We start from the raw sequence: 25,497 nt of genomic DNA on the forward strand, positions 1-25,497 counted from the left end.
ACTGTCCACTACAGCCATGCGAATATCAGATGCGCTAAGGGGACGTAACTAGCATATTCATACTTTCAGTTAAAATCAAGTTACAAGTAGAATATACAGTGTGCCTTATGTTTAAAGTAGATATATATTTAGACACACACACACACACACACACACACACACACACACACACACACACACAAAATATGCCTGGCAGGATATTTACCAAAAGTTAATTAGTGTTTATCTCTGAGTAATGATTATCTCGGATGCTTTTTACTTTTTAAAAACATGTTTATATTTTAATATTAAATTACACAAAGTAATTGTAGCTATAATTTTCTACAATGAACAGGTCTTATTCGAATAATAAAAAGAAGCTAAGTCCATGTACTTTTAATAGGTCTGATTTAAAAAAACACACATTTGCTCTATATTCACAAATAACATTAATGGTATTAATTATTACAATCTTCAAATTATTCAATAATTCTAATTAATTTTTTCTTTTTTTTGCGGTATGCAGGCCTCTCACTGTTGTGGCCTCTCCCGTTGCGGAGCACAGGCTCCGGACGCGCGGGCTCAGCGGCCATGGCTCACAGGCCCAGCCGCTCCGCGGCATGTGGGATCCTCCTGGACCGGGGCACAAACCCGTGTCCCCTGTATCAGCAGGCAGACTCTCAACCACTGCGCTGCCAGGGAAACCCAATAATTCTAATTAATTTTAAACTAAAAGCTAGTACATGAAATAGCTGCCTTCAGAATATCTACATGTTGACAGTGATATTTCAAGTATAAACCAATCATCAATAATTTAATTCTAAATTCTCCATTAAGAGAAAGTGGAAAGGGGAAAATAATAAGATGAAAAAATAATACAGAATAAACTTTGCACTAATTACAGTGATGATCAGTCTTTGCCACCCAGCCCACCTACTCTCATTCTGAAGATCCTTATCAACCTCTTCATTACCACTTCTAAACCAACCTGCCTACATCCTAATATCTTTGTGCTAATATTATTGGACCTTCCTCATTCACTTGCTCTTTCAAGTACTGAGTGGCTACCATAAATCAGACATTCTGCTAGGCATGAAGATACAATGGCCAAGTTCTCCATCCTCCAGGAACTTACCATCTCCTGGGTAAACAAAATAATGACAAGTTATAGCAGAGGTAAACACAGGACACAGAGGAGTAGATATAAAAAGATACCCAGCCCAGTCTTGAAGGGAGAGGTGGGAGGGGACAGCTCCACTAGTGGTGCCATAGTAGTTGAGGCCAGAAGGACAAGCAGAAGATGGTGAATGGAGGAGACGGAAGAAGAACTTGAATTCTTTATCTTTCAGGAACCATGTCATATTTCCAACATCATTTTATCCTAATCATCCCTTTCCTTGCGTTATTCTCTGGAGGATTAAAAAAAAAAACAACCTTAATCGCCTTCTCCTCATTTCCAACTCAGAAGGTAAAATGCCTCTGCCTGGCTGTCCATGTTCCTATTAGGTTGGCTGTCCACTGTGACCAGGCAAGGCTAGTCCACTCTTCCCAATAAGCACGCCTGCTCTCTTCAGACCAAGCACCTTGCTGTGTGTGTTCCATTAATTCCCATCTCCGTGCCTTAACTACTCCGGCACCTTGTATCTGGCTTGTCATCCCCACCTCACCGCCTCCTGATCAGTCTTCCAGGTGCTATTTTGTTGGCCTCCTGAGGCCACACAACCTCCTAGAGGCTACCAGCCCCACCAGGAATGGAGGGCTGGTGATACAAGTGTACCTGTCCTGTATACAAAGGTCTTCTCACTCCTACCTTTAACATTTATTCAGGATAGAGAGAAACAATAATACAAAGGTGGGGAAAACATGAAAAAACAAAACACTGAACTTAGAAGAATGAAATGTGAATGAAAACTTGGCTGTTAATTTTTCTTCACAATGGCTTTTATTCTGAATCAAGTATTTGTAGACACTTTCTCGAAAATGAACAAAGTGAGCCTGTGACTTCAAGAAACTCAAATGATAGTATTTGCTGCCAGTGATAAAATTCAAGCTTTCAAGGAAAAATTAGTATTTTGGAAAATACATATAGGCTACTATATGCCTAATAGCTTCCCATTTGTTAAAAACTTTTCAGAGGAGATTAGTGAAGACAACGACAAATATGCTTCTGTGTTTTTGCTTTTGATATTTATAATAACGTGTCAACACTTGTAAGGTATGTATAACTCAGTGAACCAATACTTTCCAAATGACCAATGCATGATGTTAAATAATCATACATGGGTGAAAGGGAAAGAGTAACCAATGGATGTTAATGTAACCAAGTACAAGAAGTTCACTGACATTAAAGAAATGACTTTTGGGCTTCCCTGGTGGTGCAGTGGTTGAGAGTCCGCCTGCCGATGCAGGGGACACGGGTTCGTGCCCCGGTCCGGGAAGATCCCACATGCCGCGGAGCGGCTGGGCCCGTGAGCCATGGCCGCTGAGCCTGCGCATCCGGAGCCTGCACTCCGCAACGGGAGAGGCCGCAACAGTGAGAGGCCCGCATACAGCAAAAAAAAAAAAAAAAGAAATGACTTTTGAGTTTTGGCATCATATCAAAGAAGAAAATCTACAGTTTTCTGGAAAACACTATTAAGATATTTCTACCTCTTACAATTTCATATCTTTGTGAGGCCAGATAGTCACCATATAAATTAACCACACACACACACACACACACACACACACACACACACACCTGTGACAGACTGAATGTAGAAGCAGGAATGAGAACCCAGCTCTCATCTACTAAATCATAATTAGAGATTATCTCAAAAACCTCTAAATTTTGTTTTAGAAAATACAGTTATTTTTCTTAAAATGTTATTTGTTACCATGTAATGATTTCTTGTTATTTTAATTAAATTCATAATGCTTTAAAAATTTACCAGTTTTAATTTCTAATACAATAAGTATCGATAGATATGACTAACAAAAACAAAAGCTCTTTAAAGTCCTGTATGATTGTTACCACCAGCGTAAAGCGGTCCTGAAACCAGAAAGTTTGAAAACCACTGCACCAAGGACGGCAGATCAACAAAACGAAAAGAACCAAGTTCTCTGAAGATGGTGTGGAGCAGAGCTGCCCCGCTGGCCCAGGCCACTGATATTGGGCCTGTCACATGAGGCAGAAATGCACTTTGTTCTTTAAGCCATTGTGCTGCTGGCTCTCTTTGCTACATTACTGCTGTAGCTTAGTCTTCATCCTGACCAATTCAAGGCACATATGGCAACAGATACACGCTGGGAAGAGCCCTGGTTCCCAGTAAACGAGTTCCTTTAAATCTATTCCCTGACTAAACAACCACAGTATGTGCAATGAATGCCACATCACCTGTATCTGATACTCAACTCGATGCATTTCTTCCTCCACACTACCCAGCCCTTAACACACCAAAATAAGTCTCAAGAATCCAAAGCTACCGAGTCAAATCAGGTGAGTGGGATCACGGAAGTGATATGATATTTAATCAGATAATCCATAGAGGTGGGAAGAGAATAAGGGTTAGCCTTTGAGACAATACAGTTGAAGAGACCTTCAGAATTTTCACAAGTCATCAATTTTTTTTTAATGAATTTACCTTGAGCTAAGGTCTATCTACTTACAAATCATCTTCCTGAGAACACTTTAAAGGAATTACATAAGAGAAGAGTGAAAAGCCACTGCTTGCTCTCTTTTAAAAGTACTGGGCACTTCAGGCTTGATTTTTCTTATGTATGAAATTTGACTTGCTTTTTAATATGTTATCTTGTCACCATGTCTGTGTATTATATCTGAAAACCCATAATAGGCTATATTCTATGAATCATGAATCCAAACATATTAAGTAGAAACAGTCCTATGTTTCCTGAACTCCTAAACTGCCAGTAATCTTCTGTCTAGATATGGCCATAAATGGCTATGGAAGACACATATTCTACATGAGAAATATGTTAGAAGAAAAAATTGTATCACGCTATCATTATTTGAGAAAGCTGCAAGAAAACACAAAATTCAGATACTTGCAAAGCAGCCAAGTCCCTGTAACATTCAATCATGTTAATCGAGAACACCACTTTTTGAAAGGCAGGGGAATCTAGAAATAGAGAAATGAAAGTTCCTTAATTTCCCAACCCCTGCAGTCACTGAAAGAACACATGATGGGGAAGAGAGAATCAGAAAGGACATAGGAACCCCTCTGTCTGGCCTCAGCCTGCTGTTAACCAGCTGAGTGACACTGGGTAAGTCGATTCACCCATCTGGTTGCTCATGTGTGAAATTAGGAGTTGGACTGCATAGTTTTTATGATATCTCAAGCCCTAAATTTCACCATCCTCTTTGCCCCCGCTTTTTTTTCTCCCAAAAGACAAAATCCTGGTTTGCTGTCTCTGATCTTGTTGCAGACTCTGACACCCCACAAATGGAAACCCAATATCAGAAGAAAACCCCCTTTTTCTTCTTTGTGAAGAAACTCCCGTTACCCATTGCAATTTAGATTTTTTGAATCACTGACAAAACTCGGTCAGTCTTATTAAACACAATCAGAGCAGTGTTAGTAATCAATATAATAAAAAGCTCATTTTGCCCAATTTGATGATGTGTGAATTAAAAGTTATAAAGTTGAGTAATTGCTTTTCAGTGTGTCCTTATCTGTGAGGCTCAAGGTTTATATTATGTTTGGTATTGAAGATTAAAATTTTCTAAATTAAACACTGATGAAAATTTGATGATGATATTTTAATTTAGGCAAATAATTACTCCCTTTGCTTACGGCCACTTTCATATATTAAAATTCAGAAGGGAATTCACAATTCAGTTTACCATTACTCATTACTAATAGGACAAATGATCAGACTATACCCTTTAAATAAGTGGTACATCCTTATAGATTATTTATCTTCTAATTATGACAGAGAAATTATCCTCTGAGTTGCTGAGTTAATTGCAAAGAAGGAATTGATCTTCATGCAGTTAAGTTTCTGATGTTAATCAAGCCTGTTTTCCTGTCTTCCCAGCTTCTGATCTTCCAAAGATATGTAATTATTCTGGGGGGAGGGGAAGCTGAAAGCTATAAGTTGGATAGATTAATGCAACTGAATTATATCAAGGGGCTGAACCAGCAATTTAGAAGTGGTTTGCTGAATATAAGATAAAGTTTTCCCCTAGATGAATAAAGAGAGCATTTTTTTTTTTTTTTGCGGTACACGAGCCTCTCACTGTTGTGGCCTCTCCCGTTGCGGAGCACAGGCTCCGGACGCGCAGGCCCAGCGGCCATGGCTCACGGGCCCAGCCGCTCGGCGGCATGTGGGACCTTCCCGGACCGGGGCACGAACCCCTGCATCGGCAGGCGGACTCTCAACCACAGCGCCACCAGGGAAGCCCTAAAGAGCTTTTAAAAATCAATGAGGTGGAAAGGCTGGGTGATTAATGAAATTTGCATGATACTGAAAATGAAATCTTAAATTATCTATTTATCTGGAAGCAAAAACAAGATGGCCAAGTAGTCACAGTATATCACTGACGGACCTTTCTATGGAAATAGAACCAGGTTCCTTTTTACCTTCTGTTGTACACGCATAACTTGGAGATATTGCAGGTTCAGTTCCAGACCACCGGAACAAAGCAAGTCACATGATTTTTTTGGTTTCCCAGTGCATACAAAAGTTATGTTTACACTATACTGTAGTCTATTAAGTGTGCAATAGCATTATGTCTAAAAGAACAATGTATATACCTTAATTTAAAAATACTTTATTGCTAAAAAAATGCAAACCATCATCTGAGCCTTCAGTGAGTCATAATCCTTTTACTGAGGGAAGGCCTTGCCTCAAGGCTGATGGCTACTGACTGAGCAGGGCGCTGGTTGCTGAAGGTTGGGGTGACCGTAGCAATTTCTTAAAATCAGACAACAGTGAAATGTGCCCCATCGACTGACTTTTCCTTTCACACACGACTTCTCTGTAGCGTACAGTGCTGTTCTGATAACATTTTACCCACAGAACTTCTTTTAAAATTGGATTCAATCCTCTCAAATTCCGCCACTGCTTTATCAACTAAGTTTAGGTGATATTCTAAATCCTTTATTGTCATTTCAACAATCTTCACAGCATCTTCACCAGGAGTAGATTCCCTCACAAGAAACCACTTTCTCTGCTCATCCGTAAAAAGCAACTCTTCATCCATTAAAGTTTTATCGTGAAATTGCAGCCATTTAGTCACATTTTCAAGCTCCACATCTAGTTCTCTTGCTGTTCCCACTATATCTGCAGTGACTTCCTCTACAGAAGTCTTGATCCCCTCAAAGTCATCCATGAGGGATGGAATCAACTTCTTCTGAACTCCTGTAAAGATTTATATTTTGAGCTTTTCCTGTGAATCACGAATGCTCTTGATGGCATCTAGAATGGTGAGTCCTTTCTAGAAGGTTTTCAACTGACTTTGTCCAGATCCATCAGAGGAATCACTATCTATGGCAGCTTATAGCCTTATGAATGTATTTCTTAAATAATAACACTCGAAAGTCGAAATTACTCCTTGATCTATGGGCTCCAGAATGGATGCTGTATTAGCAGGCATGAAAACAACATGAATCTCACTGTACTTCTTCAACAGAGCTCTTGGGTGACCAGGTGCATTGTCAGTGAGCAATAGTACTTTGAAAGGAATCTTTTTTCCTGAGCAGTAGGTCTCAACAATGGGCTTAAAATATGCAGGAAACCATGTTGTAAGCTGGTGTGCTGTCATCCAGATTTTGTTGTTCCATTTATAGCACAGACAGAGAAGATTTAACACAATTCTTAAGGGCTCTAGGATTTTCACAATGGTAAATGAGCATTGGCTTCAACTTAAAGTGACCAACTGTGTTAACCTCTAACAAAAGAGTCAGGCTGTCCTTTGAAACTTTGAAACCAGGCATTGACTTTTCCTCTCTAGCTATGAAAGTCCTAGGTGGAGTCTTCTTCCAAGAGAAGGCTGTTTTGTTTACACTGAAAATCTGTTGTTTAGGGTAGCCACTTTCATTAACTATCTTAGCTGGATCTTCTGGATAACTTGCTGCAATTTCTACATCAGCACTTGCTGGTTCACCCTGAGCTTTGATGTTATGAAGATGGTTTCTCTCCTTAAACCTCATGAACCAACCTCTGTGAGCTTCAGACTCTTCTTCTGCAGCTTCCTCACCTCTCTCAGCCTTCATAGAATTGAAGAGAGTCAGGGCCTTGCTCTGGATTAGATTTTGGTCTATGGGAATGTTGTAGCTGGTGTGATCTTCCCTCCAGATCACTAAAACTTTCTCCACGTCAGCAATATACTGTTTTGCTTTCTTTTTGTGTATTCGCTGGTGTAACACTTTTAATTTCCTTTAAGAACTTTTCCTTTGCATTCACAACCTAGCTAACTGTTTGGTGCAAGAGGCCTAGCCTTTGGCCTACCTCAGTTTTCGACATGCCTTCCTCACTAGGCCTAATCACTTCTAGTTTTTGATTTAAAGTGAAAGACATGCAACTCTTCCTTTCACTTGAACATTTAGAGGCCATTGTAGGGTTATTAATTGGCCTAACCTCAATATTGTCATGTCTCAGGGAATAGGGAGGTCTCAGGAAAGGGAGCGAGATGGGACAGCAGCCTGTCAATGGAGCAGTCAGAACACACACATTTACTGATACCAATTAAGTCAGCTGTCTTATGTGGGCACAGTTCGTGGATCCCCAAAACAATTATATAACAGTTACGTCGAAGATAACTGATCACAGATCACCATGACAAATATAATAATAATGAAAAAGTTTGAAATATTTAGAGGACTACCAATTTGTGACATAAAATTGTTGAGTTTGTGACATAGAGGCATAAAGTGAGCAAATGCGGTTGGAAAAATGGCACTGATAGACTTGCTCGACGTAGGGTTGCCACAAACCTTCAATTTGTAAAAAAGAGAATATCTGCACACAGTAAAACAAGGTATGCCTGTATTTTTGAAGTGCTTCTTTGTTTTGTTTACCTCAGCACCTATGAATTTCTGAGTTCACTGATGTCTATGCTATTAATCCATCAATGTAGTTTGGTTCATGCTCTCATGAGGTTATATTTATTACTTGCCAAACACCTGATTCTTCAAGCACATACACTATCAGTTACAGAACTTGCCTGTGTAAACGAGTGAAACACAAGGCCATTTATTGTACTAGAAACTGGCAATGCAGAAAAAGGCTATGAAGTTGAACCAAGCTGGAGCCATCTGTCTCCAGGCAAAGGTATACACGTGACTTCATGATTTCAGTCCACAGTTCCAGGGACTACAGCACAGAAAACATGCATGAGGTAATCTTTAAATGGGAAACAGCCACAGACAATGACATTCTACTTGCTGCAATACAAGCAACTTTAGTAACTGAGCTGAGAGCACACACTATTCTGTTATCATTGGGAAGTATTATCTAGAAGACTCGCTTCAAGCTGAAGTGTAATTATCCTTTAATAAATGCATCACTGAGTTAAATGACAATGGTATTTTGGCTCTTCAATTAGAGTTTCCAAGATAGTCTAATTGGAGGGGTTCTGCCACTATAAATATATCTTCTACTCTATAGGGTATCTCATTTTGGAGTGCTTAAATATTACTAGGGACCAGTTCCATACATACATGTTTTATATATAAACTGAATGAGAATCCATCAATTTACCTTCTGATTCTAGAACATACACCCTGGGAAAACTGCCCCGTTTTTTATATACCATTGGTTACAAATAGAAATAGTGTACATCTTTTACCTCTATTAATAATACATCTATTATCTTTATAATACAACAGTATTATAAGAGCATTGTGTTATATGTAGTTACTGTTCCACTGAACAAAATGTAATCTAAGATAGAAACTGTAACATCAAACTGTTTTATAATGGGACTGACTGTAATTTTGTCCCTGGAAAAACTAAGAGGACACCCAAGGAGAGGAAAATTACACTTAGTTCAAACAGGAAGTAACCAAAAACTGTCTAAATATAGGGAAAATGGGCATCTGTAACAAGCTCCAATAATAACAAGAGGAAACCGCAAGGGAAGATCAGCTGTACCATGGATTTCCTCAGTTTAGGATTACCCTTATCTAAATGATACCACTTTAATAAGTGGTATAAAAAATAAACTGAATGCTGAGACCATTAAATTTCTAATATATTCTTATTATTTATCATGCAACAATATTCACTTAGCCAGCACCTGCTCTGTGCCTGGTCATATTCTAGGCACCAGGGATTTAGGAGTGAACAAAACAAACAGAAAATCACTGTTCCTGCAAAATTTATTTTCTCGTGGAGGAGACTGACAATAAACAAGATAAATAAACAAAAATATGTATGTTATATATGAGGAAGGCTAAGGAGAGAAAATCCAGCAGGAAAAAGGATATGAAACGTCAGAGGGTGTGATGGGGAGATGACACTGATAGAGCAGCTAGGGAAGGCTTCACTCAAGTGGGGACTTTTGAGTAAACACTTGAAGGAAATCATTCTGTCACTGTAACTTTCACTTTTCTGTCTTGAGTACGTTACCGTTTAGTTTCTACCTTTAGTTATATGTAAATAAAGTAAACCAGTCACACAGAGGGGGAGAAAGCATGAATAAGGAGAGAAGAGAGGGACATCTAGCTTTGAACTGGTAATAGCTTTTCCACTGCTTTCTAAATCTATCAGTCTGTGCGTCATTTTTGTGAGTATTAAGTTGCACCCTCACGGGTGGTCCTGGCTAATTCCATTTACGACTTTGCTGAAAAGAGCACTGAAATGGGGGTGATGTGATGGGGGTGATAGTTACTGAGACCCAGATCTTCAGCAAGGCTGGCATTCTCTGCCAAGTTAGAGGATGAAAAGGAAAAAAAAAAACCACTGCAGATAAATCCACTGTCCTACTGCATGGAACTGCTTCCTCCTTTAAATTGACATGTTGTCAGCTGTCAACTAAAAATAGTGCGATTTTCTGTTTCAATTCTCTGCTGTAAAAAATGGCCATGATGATAACGGTACCGGGTTTTATGAAACAATATATATAGAGGCAAGAATTTTAAAAGAAGAAACGTCTTAGGAATGGAAGTCACTGATTTTATTTCTTAGCTGACCCACATCACAACATACTGTGATAACAGAAGACAACAACAAAGGGAGGAATATAAAAGTGAATTCATTGGAGACATCAGACTGGGAGTATAATCAGGATTCTGAAACTGTGTTTTTACACTGAAGATACTACATGATGAATACTTAATTCTTCAATACTGTGTGCTTGACCCGTATATCTAATCATTCAGGTCTTTAAAAAAAAATCTGCGGGCTTCCCTGGTGGCGCAGTGGTTGAGAGTCCGCCTGCCGATGCAGGGGACGCGGGTTCGTGCCCCGGTCCGGGAAGATCCCACATGCCGCGGAAGCGGCTGGGCCCGTGAGTCATGGCCGCTGAGCCTGCGCGTCCGGAGCCTGTGCTCCGCAACGGGAGAGGCCACAACAGTGAGAGGCCCGCGTACCACAAAAAAAAAAAAAAAAAAAAAAAAGAGAGACATTTCTAAGCCTTCTTGCAGCTAAGTATCTAGCTCTGTGTCTCAGTTCTGGCCTATGAAGTAGAAATGGTGTGTGAGATGTCCATAGAGCCTCCTTAATGAGAGGTGACTCAGCTGGCAAGCAACTTTTTACCTGTTCACCTTTCCTTCTTCGGGGGAACTGTTTCATTGAAGTGATGGCTGGCATTCTAGCAGCCATTTTGTACCAGTAAGTAATCTTGAAGATGGAAGCTGTGTACTAGGGTACTGTAGCAGAAAGATAGACTATCCCTTTATCCTTAATGACATGATGGAGCCATCATATCAGACTGTAACTGCCTCCCTCCAGACTTATTTTATATGAGAAATAACCTTTTTTCTTATGTAAGCCACTATTATTATTATTATTATTAGCTATATGCTCCAAAGCTAATCTTAACTAATATAATAAAGAGGAACACCAAGGGACTTATAAAGTCAGAGAGGGATTTCAGTGGTATATAGTACCCATCCTGTGAATTCTTAATACACTGATATTGTTTCTAATATCCTTAAAACTCAGGTTGCACATGTATAACTCTAAGCTTATAAAAAGATTTAATAGCATTTCAGCCTCGTGTGGAAGCAACATGGTAAAATAATTTACCTAATCTCTGTACACTAAAGAATAATTAATGTAAGAAAAGATTAGAGTTGAAAGTGGAGAGCAGGAGATGAACTAGAGTGCCAGGTCACAGGAAGAGTCATTGACACGTGCTGTCTTGTTGACCATGGTGCAGGGGATAAAGAGGAAGTGAAGAAGACCCCAAGATCTCTGGCTTGGTTGACTGCTGCAGATGGTGACGTCCATAAATAAGATGGGGAACGCCACAGGAGGAATAAAGGGTAAGGGAAGAAAACGAGTTTGGTTTTGACTTTGAAGAGCTTTTGAGATGCTTATGGGATACAAATGCAAAGTCCAGGAGAAAGTTAGAAAACAGTCTAGAAATCCAGGTTCACTTGTTATTCTGCTTTTAAAAAATATTTGATGATTCCACAGCAATTATTCAATGAAGCCCGAGCTCCCTACCATGATTTCAAGGTAATTTACCACCTGGCTTCAACCTACCTTTTCAGATTTATCATTTAACATCTCTCTTTGCCCACAAGGCCCCACCAAACACAAACGCAAACCTTATGCTCAGGTCACATAAAACTGTTCATGGTTTTGCCCAAACAAGCTTCATATTTCTTCCGTAACACATATCCAACTTCGCTGCAAATATCTCTTTACGTGTCTGTCCCACATGGGACAGAACTATTTGAGGGCCTAGCCAACTATCCTGGATAGGGCACATCGAAGAGATAAGCACTCTAATACTTGGTTAATTAACAGAGGCTCACGCGCCAAGCTTCCATGTTTTTGCTTACTCTGCTTTCCTTATCTGGGACATGGAAAGGAATCAATGATGACCCCGAGTGGTCAGGGCTGCGTAAATAACACAGTGGTGCCTGTTATCTGGAGAGATCAGATCAGAAAAGGATAGAAAAAAATGTCCAACAGTTAGCAGGAGTAGGGGAGTTTTATATAAAGAAAAGAAGAAACTGATGCACTCAAGTCTCATGACTTTTACCTCACGCGGCAAAAGACATCCAGAGTGCGGAATGGATAGCTCATGCTCAGTAAAGGAGGGCAGGAGTACAACAAGGGAGAAAGCACCGGGTTTCTTGAGAGGCAGGAGTGGGCTGGATCCAGAAAAGCATGACAGGAATCCTTCCCAGGCCACCAGAACGCGACAGCCACTTCACTTATAAGCTAGCTCCATCAGCAGCAAAGGGATGTGTCACTCTCCTCGCTGGTCCTCAGCTGTGCTTCTAGACTTGGCAAAGCTCAATGCTAGAGAAGGTCTCGGTTTTTCCTGCCTAAAGGTTTTCTACCTGCCACTAGGTCATCACAAACTCCACCATTTGTTAGACACAGCCAGTCCCAATCCAGATATATAAATTTCTTAGCTTCTCCAATTTGGAATAAAAAGGAAAAATAAAATAATGGCATACTGTAGTGTAGAAAACAGAGGAGCTTTATATGTCAAATGTGAAAGTTTCTGCCAGCTCTCTGTGACACATACTCTTATTTTTGCTGAGAATTTACAAAGATTATTGAACGTGTGTACGCTCCTTTTAATTAGTGGGACACCGTACAATATAAATGCAAGATTATGTCTTATTAGAACTATGAAGTACTGACAACATGAGAGCTGATTTGAGCTCTTGTGAAATAGTGTATTTATACTTTACACACATCTTTCATGTCTTTTATGCATGGCCCTGGAATGTGGTTTTAGGAGACACTTAAAAGAGAAGAATCAGAAAAAAGAAACTCACAGCATCACTCACTCTTCACTCAAATTTCAACTGTGTCAGGGTGTTGGTTCTCAATGCAGCCTCATTATAAAGACATAACATGAATATTATTTGATCCAGCAATCACCCTCCTTGGTATTTACTCAAATGAATTGTAAACTTACATCCACATAAAACCTGTACACGCAAGTTTATAGCAGCTTTCTTCATAACTGCCAAAATGTGGAAGCAACCAAGATATCAATGGTGAATGGATAAACTGTGGTACATCCATACAATGGAGTATCATTCAGTGATAAAAAAGAAATGAGCTATCAAGCCACAAAATGTGTGGGAGGAACCTTAAATGCATATTGCTAGGTGAAAGGAGCCAGTCTGAAAAGGCTATGTACTATAGTTTCCAACTATAAGACATTCTGGAAAAGGCAAAACTATGGAGACAGTAAAAAGATGAGTGATGGCCAGGATTTGGGTGGTGGGGGGATGAACAGGCAGAGCACAGAGGACTTTTCAGGCAGTGAAACTATTTGGTATGATCCTGTAACAGTGAATACATGCCATCACATGCCTGTCAAAACCCACAGAATGCACAACGCAAAGAGTGAGCCCTGAGGTAAACTATGGCTCATCGACTGTAACAAAAGTAACACACTAAATGTAAAATGTTAAAACGGGGCAAACTGGAGGGAAGAACAGGGAGTGGGTACAGGGGAACTCTGTACTTCCTGCTCAACTTTTCTCTAAACCTAAAATTCTTCAAAAAATAGGCAATTAAATTTCTTTGAAAAGAGAACATTACCTTACAACCTTCAAGTCATTTAAAAACTAATTCAGAACAGCACTTTGTCAACAGTTAGAGAAAGCAAGCAGCTTAGAAGATAATCTAGCATAATAATTCAGAGTACATATAACTTCGTGAGCAAGTGGCACGCTCTATTTCATTTCAGTGAGAATTTGTTGAGCAAAACTGTATGTTGGTCACTGTGATAGGTATGTGGCATATGGCAGTGAACACACAAAGATATCTGGCCTTGAAGAAGGTATGTTCTACTGTACAGAGACAGACGATAAAATATAAACCAACAGAGAAAGTGAATTATATAGCAAGTGGGAAGGGGACGAGTGCTAGAGGAAAAAGAAAAAGGAGAGGGGATAAGGGGCATCAGGGTTACTAAGGTAGGGCTGGGGAGTAATTTCCTCATCTGCTGAAGGGGATATAATAGTTCCCACCACCTGTGGGTGCTGTGGGTTCCAGGAGATCTCCCACGTAAGGTGCTTCAGTAGTGCTGGGCACACAGAAAGTGCTCAGTCAGTAAACGTGACCTCTTATTACTATGATTATTGCTAGGAAATGGCAGCACGTTTTTGAATAACTTTTATCATACCCACCATATTTTATTTGCTGATTTTTTTTTCTTGAATTGCTAGAGTAGAAGCAATTATCGTGGGAAGTCCAAAATTCATACACTTCAGGAGAAACAAGCACTTGTTGAATTTGTGGTTGTTTACTAGTAAAAACCACTTTTTAATTAACCTTTCTTCTCACCTCTGCCAAGAAATATCATATAATCACATGGACAGATCCTAGAAAAGATATTGGTAACTATATTTGTGCAGACTGGCTGTATATAACGGAGTAAGTCAAAGCAACAGGGATGTAAAACAAGGCAGGCGCTCATTTGTTACATAGAAAGTCTGGAGCTAGGCCATCCAGGACTGGTTTCATGGTTCCACAAAGTCATCAGGGACCTGGATTCCTTCTGGCTCACTGCTCTGCCACTCCTAGGGTGTGGGCCTAGTCTCTACGGTCCAAGAAAGCTTCCAGAGCCATCACATCTATGTGGCAGGAAGCAGGAAGAGATAAGGAAGGTGCTCGAATTTTCCTTCAAAGAGACTTCCCAGAAGACACTTCCCACAGCACTTCTCACGCACGCTATTAACCAACACGTTGTCCTGGCTCCTGGTTGCAAGGGAGGGCAAGGATTGTTTGGCTGGCAGCATTGCATCCAGCTAGGATGCGAGGGGAATGGGGTCTGCAAGGTGACAGTGCCTTTTCAGAGGGGTGAAGCATAAGGGGCATGCCACTTCTGTGAATGGCTGGATGTAGCTCCCATGACTCCCACGCGAAGGGAGAAGGATCCTTTCTCTCTACAGATTGTGCATTGTTGCAGAGAGCAAGGGCAATTTGGTGGTAATTACTTGTTACTGTAAAGTAGACTTGTTTTATGTGTGTGTGTGCGCGCGTGCGTGTGTTTTGTTTTTTTTTGCGGTTCGTGGGCCTCACTGTTGTAGCCTCTCCCGTTGCGGAGCACAGGCTCCGGACGCGCAGGCTCAGCGGCCATGGCTCACGGGCCCAGCCGCTCCGCGGCATGTGGGATCTTCCCGGACCGGGGCACGAGCCCGCGTCCCCTGCATCGGCAGGCGGACTCTCAACCACTGCGCCACCAGGGAAGCCCTGTTTGCTTTTTTTAAACCGACCCCAAATCTATCAAAGACAAAAAGATTCCAATAAATTTTAGTACTGAAGAAAGATTTAGATTTTTAAGTTTGCATTATATATGATACTACAAGAATACTTAAGCTAATTATGGTAAATCCACACACACAATGGTTTATTATGCAACTGTTGAAATAACATTGTCAAATATTATTTAAAGACATGGGGAAATACTTGTCATGTAATAAGTGAAAAGGCAACGTACAAGATAATGTTAACTATGCGACACATGTATATGAATTACAGTAAAGAAATCAACATAAATTAATTTTATACCGTTTCCAAAATCTCTACTTAGAAAATATGTTGAATTTTAAATTAGAGTTGTTTTCAAAAGTCTGTATTGCAGTAGCAGTTCTGAACTGCCAGACTGCCTTTGCATTTTCCTATGATCTTCTGCATTATCTTAAAACTATAATCCTTAATAGTATAGAATTTCAAAACTCCAAAAGCTATGAATCACCAATGAACTAATAATGTACTTTAATAAGTACTATCACTTTTAACTTTGGGAAGAAGGGGGGAAAATACTCCTTAAGTGTTTAACTGGATGATGTGTGAAAGCATTACTACAAATCAGTAGCTCAAAAGCATTGGGTTTTCAAAGAAGAAAACCACCCAGTGCTAAATAAATGTGAAACAATATCAACTTCCTGAAGATTTGAGCTGAAGCGGTCCCATCTTTACCAGGAAACTCTAGTCTAACAATATGCTCCTTTTTCATCCAATCTCAGGCTTTCATTTATCACTGGGATAACATTTTTCTTTTGGTCCCCAGCCTTATTTTGATAATTTTGTCTATGCCTGACCACTCTAGATGGCATATTTCAATCTTCATTTCAATAATTGTTAAGTATCTACTATGTGTCAGCCACACGTTTGACAGGAGGCTCCTGAGACTTGACAACATGTTCCCTGCCGCGTGGGAGCCTGGGCAAGGGGAGCCTGGCTCAGAGTCTAGCTTTCTTTCCAGGGTGTTTGCTCTACAGCTGCCCCTTTCAGCGGCTGCCTTGTAGCCATCCTGTCACAAACTCTGCTCCTCCTTTTACAGCATCTCCTCCCCATCATTTCATTTACTATTTAACTGTACAACTGTACTGGCCAAAAGAAACCGTTGCGTGGAATCCAGGAATCATTTAGTATAATATAAAACATAGCAAAATATGTTAAATGTATTGGCTCCAAAATGATTTTTTAAAGTTGGTAAGAAAAAGTATATTTTAATTAGCAAAAACAGAAACAAAAAAAACCAAAGTCAGGTTTATAGGAATACGAGAATTTGTATATAATTTTAAAAAATAGAGCATTGAATGGTACACCGAGACTCAAAGATCTCAGCCAAAAGTAATTATTACTGAGAATTTAGTGATTGTAATGGTCTGTCCCGATGCGTTGCCAACTGTTTAACTAGAGAACAGAATATTCTCATTTAAAAGAAACATCAATAAAACTGTAAGTCAATCAATTTGCATAAATCTTTTGGTAAAAATAATCTAAAAACTACATCCATTGATCCTTAGCAATATAATACAAAAAGATAGAAAAAAAAGAAGCCCAAAGGCACCACCAATGTAACATTTTCCGTGAAGCACAGCTGCATGTAGCGTCCTATGCAGACATTTGTACTGCATCCCAGTGGGAAGCCCACAGTATTGATGCTTCTGTATCTTGTTACTTTCTGTATCTGGCTCTCTGCAGGGATTCTGGTTTTCAAAGGTGCTGGTGATTCTTAGCTAAATATCCCTGGTAACTTTACATTGCTGCCCTAAATGCATGCAAGAAAGACAAAATCTAATTCTAAACCTGAGGAGTGAAAATGTCAGGATTAAATTCGCTCTAGAGAAACAATAACCCTCTGAACTACTAATGAATAACTGGAAATACAAGCAGAAGATAAGAACTGTCAAGTGTCTTCCTGAAACCTTAAATGTGGAGAAAGGTTTTGTCAGAGATGAAAAATGGGGACCACTGTGCTCCTTTCCACTCATTGCCCATAACTTGTAAATTACAGCCTGTCTACAAATGATGTATTTGGTACTTGGGAAATTATTTATAATTAATAGACTTCACAATTCTCCAGCTGATAGTCTAGCAGGTAATCTTACATGCTTAACTGAAATGATTTCTTAATCTTCATTTCATTTAAAAACCATAATTAAGAACATCAATGATGGAAATTTCAAATAAGCATTTTTCTAGCATGTTCATTGTTGTGATACAACTATACTTGAATTTAATTTAGTTTCTCCTTTTCCCTTGTTTTCTTGAGTCATACCTGCATCCTCTCAGGACAGAGACACCCCAGAACTGCTGATGCTAACAAGCAACCCAGATTGTTCTGACCACACAGGATCCTTGACCCCTACCTCCATTCCAGATAGGAACCCCCTACAGATTTATTTAAACACACCATTCTTTGTTCTGTTACATGAAAATCAGGAGACATTTCTAATTATTATGCTTCTATGATTCAACATCAAATTTCAAGGGATCAAAGCATATACTCTAGGACAGAGGTGGTCAATTTTGAAATTGCTTCAGGGTCAAATTTATTTTTCCACCATGCAACAAAATTACCTATTAAAAAAAAGACAGAGATGAATTTTTCTTTCAAAGGGCTTCAGAACCAAACTGAAGCAAAGAGGAAATAATGAAAAAGATAATGTGACAGTGACAGACTATGTGAAATCTTCAGAGAAAATGGACACCCAAAGATAATGATAGCATTGGTACTGTTTTACTCACAGAGGAGACATGCTATTCAAAGACTTCCTTTTTAATTCCTATGAATGTGTTTAAAAAGTCACAGATAGGGGTCAGGACGTATTATGAGCAAATCTTTTCTTACCGTATGTTTGTTTTATATTTCTTTCAGAGGTTAGAACGTAGTTTAAAAACATTTAGATAAACGTTTTTAAATTTGTTTCAATCACACCCCTCAGAAGAAAAAAAGAAAAGAAATGCCTTTGACAAGGCATTACTAGTTATAGGTGAAAACATCACCAGCGACCTTATAAAAAGGCAAGATTGCTAGAAAGTAGAGGGGAAAACTCATTAGATGATAGCTGGTCAAACAAGTGGTAACATAAAGAGGAGGGTCTCTCAAACCTCCTTTATTTGGGGAAGGGAGGAAGCAAGGTTCTAGGTTCTCTTATCTGTAGAAGTCTTAGGGGCAGAAATCATAACCTGATTACAATGCCCTCAGAACCCAACCCAGTGCCTCACACATAAAGGCTGTGCAATAGATGCGTTGAATGTTTTGCTGAGTGAATTTCCCAGCCAGCCATGTACATATGTACAGAATTTCATTTCTAGTCCACAAGTTGTCCACGTGCAGGGATAAGGACCTCCATGCCCTTGCTGTTGTCCTGGCAACAGAAAGCATGTGCTCACTTCAAGCAGAGCACTTCCACGTTCTTATTCCATAATGGACTTTTCTCCTCCATTAAAACAGGAAATAATCTGTTTTCTTGACTTTGTGTCACAATGCAAGACTCAAGTTCCATGTTGGCTCTTTTCTAGAATATTCTATACAAAGAAAATGGCATTCATTTCTTCATCTACATGTTCTCTCATGTGGGTGATTGTCTTAATTATACGTTGAATGCTCACTCTTTGCTAATCATTGTGCCACAGGCACCAGGGACATTATAATGAACAGGCCACAACCCAGGCAAAGAGTTCACAGCTCAGGTAATTTTTAGAAAAACCAGACAATATAGTAAGATAGTATTAGAATAACATTAGGTACCATGAGGAGTGATAACACTGCATACTTTGAAGAGATGGGAAATGGTGGTTGGGGGTTAGTATTAACCTTTCTTTTATTTACATATCTTATGATAGTTTCTCTAGTTAAAATAAAAATTTTAAAGTAATGTGATCGATGACATATATTAGCTTGATTCTGTGATTTTAAATAATGCACATATGTTATTTATGCTTAAAATATCTTCCATATATACACGAAGTACTGAAAAAACTAAGGGTAGGAGTTGGTGGGGTAGAGGGAAGGAGATTTTTCATTTTTATGCTCTTCTATACCATATGAATGTTTTCCATACGGCATGTGTAATTTGAAGTTAAAAATGACTTTTAAACGTGAAATGAAATAAAAAGAAAAGATAGTGAGAGATTGAAGGCAAGCGTGACAAAACCATAATGACAAATCAAAGGTGAGCTACAAACATGATTATTAGCTTTCTAGTGATCAACTCAAAAAGGTAAAGTTTATAATGTCCAGGAAATAAAAGTCAGTAATTTGCTCAGGGAGTTTACCTATTCTCATTATTAAGAACTGAGAGAAATTTCTCCTAGCAGTCCTCATGAGGAAGATACCATGTGACACAGAATATCCTGATAATAGGCTCATAATATCCACAGTGACAGATTTCATAAAACTTCTGCTTATAATGACCCCCAACAGAAGCTGATGGCAACGCACCAAATGTAACTCACAGAAGTATTTCTGAAGGGGGCCAGTTCAGTCTAAAGGCTCTGGAACCAGACGGCCTGAGTTGAAATGACGGTCCCAGCACATAACTTTCTATAGGAACTTAGGCAAATTACTTGACTTTTCTGTACCTCAGTTTCTTTATCTGCCCCATAGGGTTTTGTGAGGAATAAATGAATGAATACATACATAAATTTTAGAAGACAATCCACACTAGCTATTTACATACACGTCCTTGAATTTTCTCTCACCTAAACCTTTAATAGGGCATTAAGCATGCCCAGTCCTGGGGACTGTGGTCCTTGCTGGCCATGTACAGGCTCCTTTGCCCCAGTAAAGTGTTCCCTCTTCTGCGGAGGGTCAGGAGCCCAGCACGGAGCAGAAGCCAGAGAGGACCACCTACAACCTGACATGAGTAAGGGAGTAATCGGGAACAAGGTCAGGTTATTTCTTAGAAAATATGATGAATATGTTTCAACACACTAAGATGAAGGCAGTAGAGGCCTCAAGGTCCTACTACATGGGACAGCTCAAGTCTACTTCCCTGGGATCCCCTCTAGGACCCTAAAAGAGATAACCTGCTGCACAGAGCTGTGTATATTCTGTTTATATTATCAGCATTATTTATATTGAGTATAAACTATGGACTAAGCATTGCTCATTTAATTCTTATAATAAGGCTCTTAGGTAGGTCCAATTATCATCTGATTTTACAGGTAAGGAAACAGGCACAGAGAAGGTAACTTGCAACATGTCACCCATCTAATAAATGGCAGAAGCAAGACTCCATTCAGTCCAGCAGACTGGCTCAAGCCTACTCTCTTAACTGTGGCACTGTATTACACCACGCATTACACAGATCAAAGTTACAAAACATCCACCACATATAATATACAGCACAAGGAATATGGCCAATAATACTGTAATAACTTCGTATGGGTACAGATGGTTACTAGACTTATCAGGGTGATCATTTCATAACGTATGCAAATGTCAAAGCACTATGTAGTAGACCTGAAACTAACATAATATTGTATGTCAACTACATTTCAATTAAAAACAACCCATAATCTAATCTACAACAAAGTCAAGTTTCACACACATTTTCTAGTTAGTTCTCCAACATAATAACTACCAATTGTTTCAAAATTCTTCCTATCTTTAAAAAAAGATAGGACACAAACCATGAATGTGCTTTTTATTGTGATAATTTATATCATGGTCTTTTGCAGCGTATGAGGAACTCCTAGTGGGGGAAATAGCTACGGCAGCTCGGATTTTTTTTTTTTTTTTTTGCCAAACCTTGAACACCCCATCAGACAGATGGTTGTCCCAAAGATATCAGCCATTGGATGAGTCACTGCCTGAGACGTACCCCACACAGCTTACTCTTGAAAGAATGGTCCCGGCAATATGCACAGTATTTCCCATGTACTCACTAACCAAGTCAGAAAACCCCACTATTAAGGATCCACTCCTTAAGGATAATATCATCCATTTAGTTAAAAACAAAAAAGAAAGAAAGAAAGAGAGGAAAAGCCAATTGTCCTAGGAAGAGTAATACAAACTATAATCAACCACCGACACTCTGGTGTCAGAGGCTTCCTTAATGACAGTTGAAAGCAAGGCCGTTCAGGAATTTTTTTTTTAAAGTATTAATAGAAGATTTAGTGGAGAAATGGGTATCTACTTGCAGAGGCAATGGGTGCCTACTTGCATTTTTGGTCATCAAAAATTCTGCACTAATATTTTAGAAACCATCAAGATGTCTTCAAAATTCCAACACACTAATATACAAACTGCATTTCCCAGAAAGCCTGTTACTCTTAGAAAAAGCATAAATTTTTTCGTGCTGTTAATTCATGTGTCCTGTTTTTGGTAGGAAACATGTTCAGTGTCCCCAGGAGGCTAGGTATGGAGCCAATACCGAGGAAAAGAAAGAAATAAGGGTGCAGAAAAGAGCGGCAAGATGACTCTTAAAGTAAATTGTTTAATTATTTTTCTCCAGTCAGCCCTGTTAAACGTTCAGGAAAGCATTCAGAAGGCAATCCTCCTCTTCTCCAATTGTTTTTTCCCTTTGTCCTCTATTTCACATACAGCAATTTGCTCTTTTTGAACACATCAGACAAGCCATACCCTTTTGGGGCTTTCACATGGGTTACTGAAGTGATAAAATGAGAAAGTATTTACTCATCAAAAATTCCTTCTCCACTAAACATAAACATTGGTTTATGATACAGCTTGCCCACCATGGTGAAGTTCAGAATAGCCATTCTAGGGAAATTAGCAACCTGCCCATGCCCCTGCCAATGTCCTGACATTTCCATTTGGAAAGTACACTCAATTGCCTTAAGGATGAAGCATAAACTGAGACGTAGTGAAAGTGGTATAATGAGAATAATTCCAAATTCTCCTTCAATTATCTTAACCTATGAAATATAAATAGTATACAGATTTTTCTAAAAGTTCACAATACTATGATAAGCCATACAAGTATGTACAAATAAGTACTGTTACCTGTTCAGCAGCAAGTAAAACAGGTGACAGGTGAACCAGTTGGCACTGTGTGGTCAGAAGACACTCTTGGAAATCTAGAAGTTTATCTTGGAATTTTGTCCCTTCAGTCTTATGTTCTGAACTTTGACTTTATGTACTCTTGACTTTTCTTTTGATTCTATATTTTATCAAGTCTGAAAACTTAATGTTTATCCAGGTTGAGACAGGCTTTTTGCTTTTTTTTTTTTAATGTATAAATAACCGTAGGTCTAGGTCTTTCAGCTGCTTTAAAAGAAGGAAAAACCCAAAGCCAGAGGAGTTCAGGATCTGTCATGCAAACTCATCCTCTGTAAATAGGACACACTATCCAGAATCCCAAACTCCTGAGAATATTCTTTGTTGGCAACTCCCGAATGTGCATTTATTATACATATTTCTTGCTTTGCTCACAAGTCAATTCAGGATGAGTGCTATCATCACCTTTGGGTCAATGACTGCTTTGGAATAAGAGGCTGCCACCATCAAAGCTCTCTTTCTAACCCTCGGGAATCTATTTAGGAGGAAAGCTCTATCAACCTCGAGAAGACTAACACTCAACATGAAGCCCACAAGCAAGTTGGTGCTTTTCTCTTGGAGGCCAAAATGCACACTGTCCTTATGATTAAGGATATGTACGTACATGGTTGTGGTCTAGCAGCATGTAACACCCAACTTAGGACAGGCAGGCTTAGGTTAAAACCCTGGTTGTGCCTAGATGTTTGAAGAAGGGACCTTGGTCATATTAATCTCCCTGGCCCTCAGATGCTTCATCTACCACAGAGTTCCTGAGATTATCAATAAGAATAATTCTCTGTGCTTTATAAAAATAAGTGTGTCCTATAAAAGCATGAGCTAAGCACTGGGATCATTACTTATCTTCAAGTAACAGGACTTGAAATGTCATGACATAAAATATTCGACTTTCACATGAAATTCCACCACTCACTGATGGCCAGAGCATACTCAGAGCTGGTTTTGCACTGGTGTGGCCACCATGATTCATCCATATGCTTCTATATGTCTTGCCTTCTGAGTTACAGCATACATTTTAAAAATGTGTAGTAAAGTCACAGACCTTCAAGACAAACAGCACCTATAACCGTGACTTTGGCAACACCTTATTCCAGTGACTGAAAACAAAATTCAATTAAATCATTTTATATGATATTTCATACGATATTATTATATCAACTTGTAATTTCTTTCCCTAGGCTCCAGTGTTTTTGATTCCCGAGATGCATGAAGAATCTGAGTTTACGAGTGTAAGTGCTCAGTAATTTAAAACCAAAGGTTTACAACTTTAAAATTCATAGGAAGATATGTTGAGAGAGATACATTACATAATGGCTAATAATGAGAATCATCTCTTCCCAGTGACTTTTCTTTCCAACATTAACACAGTGCCAAAAGGGCCATCTGACAACCACTTCCAAGCAGATGACTTTCTAACTATTTATTAAAGAGAAATATTTTCCAGGTCCCGAGGCCTATTGCTAAGACAGGGATTTGTAAGTTCCAATGCGTTTATTGGTTCCGGCAGAATTTTACTGTCACAGTTGTTAGCTTTGCTGGCTGTGACAGCACTTCTCTGTTGTAGTAGTCCGCAGAAGAGATGTCCCGGATTAGTAATAAAAACTAGGGGAACCAAGTAACAGTGATGAAGATTTAAACATGTAACAGATAACTGAAAACAATAACTCACAAATATTTAAGATAATTAAACTAGTGTAGCACACCACAAAAGATCCTCAGGCCATGCAATTTTAGGACAAGGTTTTTCAGTCTTCTCTTTCAAAGGAGAACTGTAATCCTTCTTTGTATTGCAGGGAAAGAATTCCATCTGCATATGAACATCCTTGTTTTATAACTAGCCCCCTGATGCTATCTAGATGGCCATTAACTGTATCAGATCCATCCAGTTGAAAAAGGTCCGCCATCAATAAAAGTGGAGCAGCCATTGGAAATGGTGGCTGCGGTGAGACTGCTGGGATGCAGCCTGGCATTTACATCTCTCCCCTTCAGGGTTTCATTAGGAAAACAGTCATTTACAAACAGAATATTTAGTATATTCCATTGTTCTCCCAAGAGACTTGCAAACCTTTAAGTGATTTTCTTTAAAAACGTTCTTTCACTTGTTTTATTTTAGATTCCACATATAAGAGAAATCATATGGTATTTGTCTCTCTCTGTCTGACTTGTTTCCTTTAGCATAATTCCCTCTAGGGCCATACGTGTTGTTGAAAATGGAAAGACTTCATTCTTTTTTATGGCTGAGTAATAGTCTCCGTGTGTGGGGGTGTGTGTGTGTGTGTGCACACGTGTGCACCACATCTTCTTGATCCATTCATCTATCGATGGGCACTTAGGTTGCTTCTATATCTTGGCTATTGTGAAGAATGCTGCAGTGAACATATGGACATAGGTGTGCATGTATCTTTTCAAATTAGTGTTTTAGTTCTCTTTGGGAAAATATCCAGAAGTGGAATTGCTGGATTGTATGGTAAGGTGGTTACAGCTTTAGTTTTTTGAGGAACCTCCATACTGCTTTCCACAGTGGCTCCACCTATGTATACTCCCACCAACAGTGTACAAGGGTTCCCCTGTCTCCACATCCTTGCCAACACTTGTTATTTGTTGTTTTGATGAGAGCCACTTTGACAGGTGTGAGGTGATATCTCATTGTGGGGTTTTTTTTTGTTTTTTTTTTTTAAGCGGGCCTCTCACTGTTGTGGCCTCTCCCGTTGCGGAGCACAGGCTCCAGACGCGCAGGCTCAGCGGCCATGGCTCACGGGCCCAGCCGCTCCGCGGCATGTGGGATCCTCCCAGACCGGGGCACGAACCCGTGTCCCCTGCATCGGCAGGTGGACTGTCAACCACTGCGCCACCAGGGAAGCCCTCATTGTGGTTTTGATTTCCATTTCCCTGGTGATTAGTGATGTTGAGCATCTTTTCATGTGTCTGCCATCTGGATGTCTTCCTTGGAAAAATGTCTATGTAGGTCCTTTGCCCATTTTTTTTTTTTTTTTTTTTTTGTGGTATGTGGGCCTCTCACTGCTGTGGCCTCTCCCGCTGCGGAGCACAGGCTCCGGACGCGCAGGCTCAGCGGCCACGGCTCACGGGCCCAGCCGCTCCGCGGCCTGTGG

The 25,497-nt window shown here is 39.6% G+C and overlaps 1 protein-coding gene across 7 annotated transcripts in view; it reads right to left on the minus strand.

The window, feature by feature from the left end:
* The window catches only part of CERS6 (ceramide synthase 6), a 322,733-nt gene that overhangs the window by 93,075 nt on the left and 204,161 nt on the right, over positions 1–25,497 (minus strand). The window contains exon 5 of one of the 7 annotated variants that reach the window (XM_089916723.1): positions 1,899–15,354. The exons of the other annotated variants lie outside the window; for them this stretch is intronic. Within the exon in view, the coding sequence (XP_089772849.1) occupies positions 14,806–15,354 (549 nt within the window). The 3' untranslated portion in view covers positions 1,899–14,805. Of the gene's footprint in view, positions 1–1,898; positions 15,355–25,497 lie in introns of those variants that run through there. 7 annotated transcript variants of the gene reach the window in all.

This window comes from Delphinapterus leucas, chromosome 8 (genome assembly GCF_059928025.1).
Source record: "Delphinapterus leucas isolate spDelLeu-1000000601 "Yukka" chromosome 8, BTC_Dleu_Yukka2, whole genome shotgun sequence".
NCBI lineage: Eukaryota > Metazoa > Chordata > Mammalia > Artiodactyla > Monodontidae > Delphinapterus > Delphinapterus leucas.